Genomic DNA, 7,230 nt, shown 5'->3' with positions numbered 1-7,230 from the left:
GTGAATGAGTGTGTGAGACGGCTCACGATGACATGTTTCTTGTCCATGACATGACAAGATTTTTAGGAGTCAAAATCGTGTAATCTGACACAGTGACTATCGTAACAGACAAAAAATTGTGTAATCTGAAGCAGGCATTAGTCGACCCTGTTATTACGTAGTCCACCCTGTTATTACTTAGTCCATCCTGTTATTACGTAGTCCACCCTGTTATTACTTAGTCGACCCTGTTATTACGTAGTCCACCCTGTTATTACTTAGTCCATCCTGTTATTACGTAGTCCACCCTGTTATTACGTAGTCCACCCTGTTATTACTTAGTCCATCCTGTTATTACGTAGTCCACCCTGTTATTACGTAGTCCACCCTGTTATTACCTAGTCCACCCTGTTATTACTTAGTTCACTCTGTTATTACTTAATCCACCCTGTGATTACTTAGTCCTTAGTCCACCCTGTTATTACTTAGTTCACCCTGTTATTACTTAGTCCACTCTGTTATTACTTAGTCCACCCTGTGATTACTTAGTCCACTCTCATATTACTTAGTCCACTCTGTTATTACTAAGTCCACTCTATTACTCAGTCCACCCTGTTATTACTTACACCACTCTGTTATTACTTAGTCCACCCTGTGATTACTTAGTTCACCCTGTTATTACTTAGTCCACTCTGTTATTACTTAGTCCACCCTGTTATTACTTAGTCCACCCTGTGATTACTTAGTTCACCCTGTTATTACTTAGTCCACTCTGTTATTACTTAGTCCACCCTGTTATTACTTAGTCCACTCTGTTATTACTTAGTTCACCCTGTTATTACTTAGTCCACTCTGTTATTACTTAGTCCACCCTGTGATTACTTAGTCCACTCTCATATTACTTAGTCCACTCTCATATTACTTAGTCCACTCTATTACTCAGTCCACCCTGTTATTACTTAGTCTACCCTGTTATTAGTGCACTGTTATTACTTAGTCCACCCTGTGATTACTTAGTCCACTCTCATATGACTTAGTCCACTCTGTTATTACTTAGTCCACTCTATTACTCAGTCCACCCTGTTATTACTTACTCCACTCTGTTATTACTTAGTCCACCTCTGTTATTACTTAGTCCACCCTGTTATTAGTGCACTCTGTTATTATTTAGTCCACCCTGTTATTACTTAGTCCAATCTGTTATTACTTAGTCCACCCGTTATTACTTAGTCCACCCCTGTTATTACTTAGTCCAATCTGTTATTACTTAGTCCACCCGTTATTACTTAGTCCACCCCTGTTATTACTTATTCCACCCCTGTTATTACTTAGTCCACCCCTGTTATTACTTAGTCCAATCTGTTATTACCTAGTCCACCCCTGTTATTACTTAGTCCACCCCTGTTATTACTTAGTCCACCCCTGTTATTACTTAGTCCAATCTGTTATTACCTAGTCCACCCCTGTTATTACTTAGTCCAATCTGTTATTGCTTAGTCCACCCTGTTATTACTTAGTCCACCCTGTTATTAGTGCACTCTGTTATTACTAAGTCCACTCTGTTTTTTTTTTTGTCCACCATATTAAGCAGTTTGTGTTTACAATAATTTAATGAAAATACCCAAAAAATATGAATACTATGAAATTCTATCAATAATGTAATACTTGTAATGCCTTTTAGGAATTTGTATCTGAAAATATATATATTTTTTAAATTAAGTGTTTATATCGGTCATTCCTGGGATTCGGTAATATTTCAACTTGGACTTTTTTCATTTTTGAACTACATATGATTACATTTCTAAATACCCCACATTATTAGGCACATATCAAACCTTCAAAAAATCATATTTTCCCATCTCAGGCATTAAAGACTTTTTATTATTTTCATTTTTTTTCAGATTTGTACACCTTTTATTCTCAACCCCGTAACGGACAAAATTGAATTAGTTTAAACAGGATTTTACACAAAACTTGTTATAAAACAAACATCTACATACTGCTCATGTGTCCCTCGTACCAATTCAATGACTTCAAATGTAATATTTATGATAATTTTCACATTTGTATGTGATGGAAGTTACAAATATCCAAATTGTCTGTCCGTGGTCTCTTTATTTTAGTAAGAACATTTTTCATTTAGATGTTTCACTAAAACCACAATTTTACTGTGTTAGCCCTTAACATGTCGGGTGGTAATCAGCAAGAAATGCTTTAATTTTTAATTGTCTTCCTTATTTTATTTTCCAAAAATATTAATGTGACAGGGTTGAGAATACTGTGATGGGGTTGAATACTGTAACAGGGTTGAAAGGACACATTGGCCTACTTTTAATTTGTATTTGTTTAATAAGGAAATCCCTCTTTGAGACTCAAACAAAACACTATTTTATTTTAGGCAACCATGTAATAAAGACATAGTCATATTTAGTTTTTTTCGTTTTTACTTTATTATCTGAACTGCAGTGAGAATTTAAACAAAGAAAACTACTGCAGACAGTACGGCCATTAGTAACTTTCAAATATTTTTGGAAACAAAAAACAAAAATAGATTACCAAACAGAACCTTTTATCAAATGGGCACAATAGGTAAATTCACTAGTGTCTAAAACATTCCTCAGTGCTGGAACATAAAACAAAACTGCAGCAGATAAAAGTTCATAATAACATAAGTAACAATCAGTGGGTCATTTACAAAAGAAAATGCCATGTTAACACAAAAAACTCAACATAAGCAGGACTCTTGCACGCACTCAACAATTCCAACATTTTAAAATAGTTACTTTATGAACATTTGCATAAAATACCTGAACAAATGTAAAGAAAAAAAGGGTCTAATCCATATTTATTCATAGAGGCACCACTGTGTGTGTGTGTGTGTGTGTGTGTGTGTGTGTGTGTGTGTGTGTGTGTGTGTGTGTGTGTGTGTGTGTGTGTGTGTGTGTGTGTGTGTGTGTGTGTGTGTGTGTGTGTGTGTGTGTGTGTGTGTCTGTTTGTCTCTGTGTCTGTGTGTCTCTGTGTCTGTGTGTCTCTGTGTGTCTGTGTCTCTGTGTCTGTGTGTCTGTGTCTGTGTGTCTGTTTGTCTCTGTGTCTGTGTGTCTGTTTGTCTCTGTGTCTCTGTGTCTGTGTCTGTGTGTCTCTGTGTCTCTGTGTCTGTGTGTCTCTGTGTCTGTGTGTCTCTGTGTCTGTGTCTGTGTGTATCTGTGTCTGTCTCTGTGTCTCTGTGTCTGTGTGTCTCTGTCTCTGTGTCTGTGTGTCTGTTTGTCTCTGTGTCTCTGTGTCTGTGTCTGTGTGTCTCTGTGTCTCTGTGTCTGTGTGTCTCTGTGTCTGTGTGTCTCTGTGTCTGTGTCTGTGTGTATCTGTGTCTGTGTGTATCTGTGTCCGTGTGTGTGTCTGTGTGTCTGTGGGTCTGTGTGTCTGTGTGTCTGTGTGTATGTTTGTCTCTGTGTCTGTGTGTCTCTGTGTCTGTGTGTCTCTGTGTCTGTGTGTCTCTGTGTCTGTGTGTCTCTGTGTCTGTGTGTCTCTGTGTCTGTGTCTCTGTGTGTCTGTGTCTCTGTGTCTCTGTGTCTCTGTGTCTGTGTGTCTCTGTGTCTGTGTGTCTCTGTGTCTGTGTGTCTCTGTGTCTGTGTCTCTGTGTGTCTGTGTCTCTGTGTCTCTGTGTCTGTGTGTCTCTGTGTCTGTGTGTCTGTGTCTATCTGTGTCTGTGTCTCTCTGTGTCTGTGTCTCTGTGTCTCTGTGTCTGTGTGTCTGTGTGTCTCTGTGTCTGTGTGTCTCTGTGTCTGTGTGTCTCTGTGTCTCTTTGTTTCTGTGTCTGTGTGTCTGTGTCTGTGTCTGTGGGTCTGTGTCTCTGTGTCTGTGGGTCTGTGGGTCTGTGTCTGTGTGTCTGTGTCTCTGTGTCCGTGTGTCTGTGTCTGTGGGTCTGTGTCTCTGTGTCTGTGGGTCTGTGTCTCTGTGTGTCTCTGTGTGTCTGTGTGTATGTGTCTCTGTGTCTGTGTTTCTGTGTGTATCTGTGTGTCTGTGTCTGTGTCTCTGTGTCTGTGGGTCTGTGTCTCTGTGTCTGTGTCTCTGTGTGTCTGTGTGTCTCTGTGTCTCTGTGTGTCTGTGTCTCTGTGTCTGTGTCTGTGTCTGTGTCTGTGTTTCTGTGTGTGTCTGTTTGTCTCTTTGTCTGTGTGTCTCTGTGTCTGTGTCTCTGTGTCTGTGTGTCTGTGTCTGTGTGTCTCTGTGTCTGTGTGTCTCTGTGTCTGTGTGTCTCTTTGTTTCTGTGTCTGTGTGTCTGTGTCTCTGTGTGTCTGTGTCTCTGTGTCTGTGTGTCTGTGTCTGTGTGTCTGTGTCTCTCTGTGTCTGTGTCTCTCTGTGTCTGTGTGTCTCTGTGTCTGTGTGTCTCTGTGTCTCTTTGTTTCTGTGTCTGTGTGTCTGTGTCTGTGGGTCTGTGTCTCTGTGTCTGTGGGTCTGTGGGTCTGTGTCCGTGTGTCTGTGTGTCCGTGTGTCTGTGTCTGTGGGTCTGTGTCTCTGTGGGTCTGTGTCTCTGTGTCTGTGTCTCTGTGTCTGTGTCTGTGTCTCTGTGTCTGTGTCTCTGTGTGTCTCTGTGTGTCTGTGTGTCTCTGTGTGTCTGTGTCTCTGTGTGTCTGTGTCTGTGTGTATGTGTCTCTGTGTCTGTGTGTCTGTGTCTGTGTCTGTGTTTCTGTGTGTGTCTGTGTCTGTGTGTCTGTGTCTGTGTTTCTGTGTCTCTGTGGGTGTCTGTGTCTCTGTGTCTGTGTCTCTGTGTCTGTGTGTGTCTGTGTCTCTGTCTTTGTCTCTGTGTCTCTGTGTCTGTGTTTGTCTCTGTGTCTCTGTGTCTGTGTTTGTCTCTGTGTCTGTGTCTGTGTGTCTGTGTGTGGCTGAGGCACTTTATTCAGGCTTTTATCTTGAGAGTCTGGCCCAAACCTCCTTCAGAACCTCTACATGGCGAGATGTCACATGTTGTGGAGCTGGAATCATCTCAATGACTGTTGAAGTTTAAGTGGACACATTACATCAAATATTTTATCTATAACAAAAATATGAGTTATGATTTTGGTAATAATATATTTACTGAAATAAAAAAATAAAATAAAATGTTTAAATTGAAATCATTGATTAAATTAAGTGAATAACTCAACCCTGTCACAAAGTTTACAACCCCGAAACAATGACATATGTGACGGGGTTGAGTGTGATGGGGTTGAGTTTTTTTGCTCAAAATGGCCACTGCTCTTAATGTGGTGTAGAAGAGTGGGCCACATGGCAGCCAATGAAATAAGTATATTTTAGATTTTTATGGATTAAAATACAATTTTGAAAAGTCATAATTTTCCATCTTAATTGTATGTGATGGAGTTGAGTTGTTAAGCTTGACAGTACCCTCCCTGACTATAATACACCTCAAAAAATTTATAAAAAGTGTGATATCACTCATCTTCTTCTGCACCATGCTCTTGAAGAGAGCTGAATGATGCAACTTCCTGTGAATGATGTCACATATGGGTGGAGTCTATATTATTATGGGCGGAGAATGGTTGGCGTGACGGGGTTGAGTTCAGACTGAGGGACGTAACTTTATAAGTAGTTTTTTATCAAATATCTTGCATTTTTTTTAAATGTTTCTTTTCAAAAGCAAAGAACACAAATAAATACTTGCATTATTGCCGAAAATTATAGACACTGTGCACATTTTATTAATTATTTTCCAAGTACAAATTCAGCGAAGAACCTCAGGGACATGACAAAATGCTTGCTTTAAGACAGAAATAAGATTTTTTTTAATGATAAAAATTATTTAAATGCAATAATTATTTGTATTCATTATAAAGGACATAACAAAGTATTGTGAAAAGCTTTTAACATTTCATTTTGGTGAACCACCACTTTTTAAAATCTAGGGGACTGAAATATTACCGAATCCCAGGAATGACCCATATATATATATAGCCTAATATAGTCTGTACATTTTCTGATAATTTATTTAACTGATATGCTTTTAAAAGGACAAAGGGGCATGATTATCTAAGAAAATGTACACAATGCCCATAAATTAGAATCATAAGTATTTAAACTGTTGTTCATTTGTCTCTAACAGGGTGGACATTGCGGATATATAATTTCATTGATTTTGTTTAATAAATGGAAACGTTTATTTACCCGAGCTTGACCAAAAACATCTTTCAAACGTTTTTCATCACCGTATTATGATTACACAAAACAGAAGTGTCTTTAAAAACTGATTTTCTACATGTTTTGATGATGTCCAGAAGGCACCGAATACCATGACCCTGTTACATTTCTGTATTTTTATTACAGTTCGCATATAGTGTGCGTTTCTATCGTATCCCTCAGAATGAGTCAGCTCTGAACCGTAGACAGGTGAAGAAGTGCTCCGGATCATCGATCGGTACTGATGATGTCACAGCTGCACGGAGATCGGTGCCGTTTTACCGGTGTTTTTACTACATCTACATGCATGTGTCATGAGAGCTAGCGCGTGTGTAGTAACGCGTGAATGAGGGTCGCGCACGCGGAAAATCCGCTCTCCGCCGCATCAGTGCAGATTCTCCGTGCGGACCACGTCATCCCGGTTAGAAACGGTATACGGCAGCAGGATTTGGATGTTTCCGTTCATCCGTGTGCTGCATCAGGGCGGGATGCGATCGACGGTCCGTGCGCTTGTGTCTCGCGTGTGTCGTGTCGGTTGATCTGTTAACGGAGCGAGGAGGAGTCTCCATCCCTCCCCTGCTCGCGCTCTCCCGTGTCTCTACCGTTACCGGGGCTTCACCGGGGGTCCCGCGGCTCTGATGGCGACGGCACCCGAGCAGGACGATGTGGACCGGCGGCCCATCAGAAGAGCCCGATCCAAGAGCGACACACCGTACCTCAACGAAACCAGGCTGTCCTACACATTACAGACAGGTGAGTGTGCGCGTTCACTACTGTACTGTGGAAATACACCATGCTATTGATGGAATAGAATGATTACCATGTTCATATTGGATGGCACTCCAGTTAAAGAATGTCATGATATCAGTGCATGTCTGAAAACACGTGCTTGCCTTTTACCAGAAATAGTGATCAACATAGACCAGACCAAATAAAGAAAACCATGGTAAATGCTCTTTGATATGGTACAAAATGATTACCATATAGTCTACACATGTACCATAATACACAAGTCAAAAAATAAAACACAGTGCACTAATATAAAAAATACAAATAAAATACAAAAAAACAAACAAAAAACAA

At 40.1% G+C, this 7,230-nt stretch overlaps 1 protein-coding gene and 1 long non-coding RNA gene across 3 annotated transcripts in view; one reads left to right on the top strand and one right to left on the bottom strand.

Moving 5' to 3' along the window:
- The window catches only part of LOC309482123, a 2,947-nt gene extending 1,245 nt beyond the window's left edge, over positions 1-1,702 (bottom strand). The window contains exons 1-2 of one of the 2 annotated variants that reach the window (XR_014200199.1): positions 1,256-1,702; positions 1-1,176 (exon numbers count right to left, since the gene is read on the bottom strand). The exon at positions 1-1,176 is cut by the window's left edge and continues 978 nt beyond it. This is a non-coding gene — a long non-coding RNA (uncharacterized lncRNA). The other variant, XR_014200200.1, reaches the window with a different exon arrangement.
- Positions 1,703-5,917: 4,215 nt separating this feature from the next.
- phactr1 (phosphatase and actin regulator 1) overlaps positions 5,918-7,230 on the top strand; it is a 34,974-nt gene continuing 33,661 nt past the window's right edge. Inside the window, exon 1 of the mRNA XM_082147218.1 lies at positions 5,918-6,900. Within this exon, the coding sequence (XP_082003344.1) occupies positions 6,786-6,900 (115 nt within the window). The 5' untranslated portion in view covers positions 5,918-6,785. The remainder of the gene's footprint in view (positions 6,901-7,230) is intronic.

The sequence above is a fragment of the Leuciscus leuciscus genome (assembly GCF_965113295.1).
Source record: "Leuciscus leuciscus genome assembly, chromosome: 19".
NCBI lineage: Eukaryota > Metazoa > Chordata > Actinopteri > Cypriniformes > Leuciscidae > Leuciscus > Leuciscus leuciscus.
This window is presented reverse-complemented; position numbering and strand designations above follow the sequence as displayed.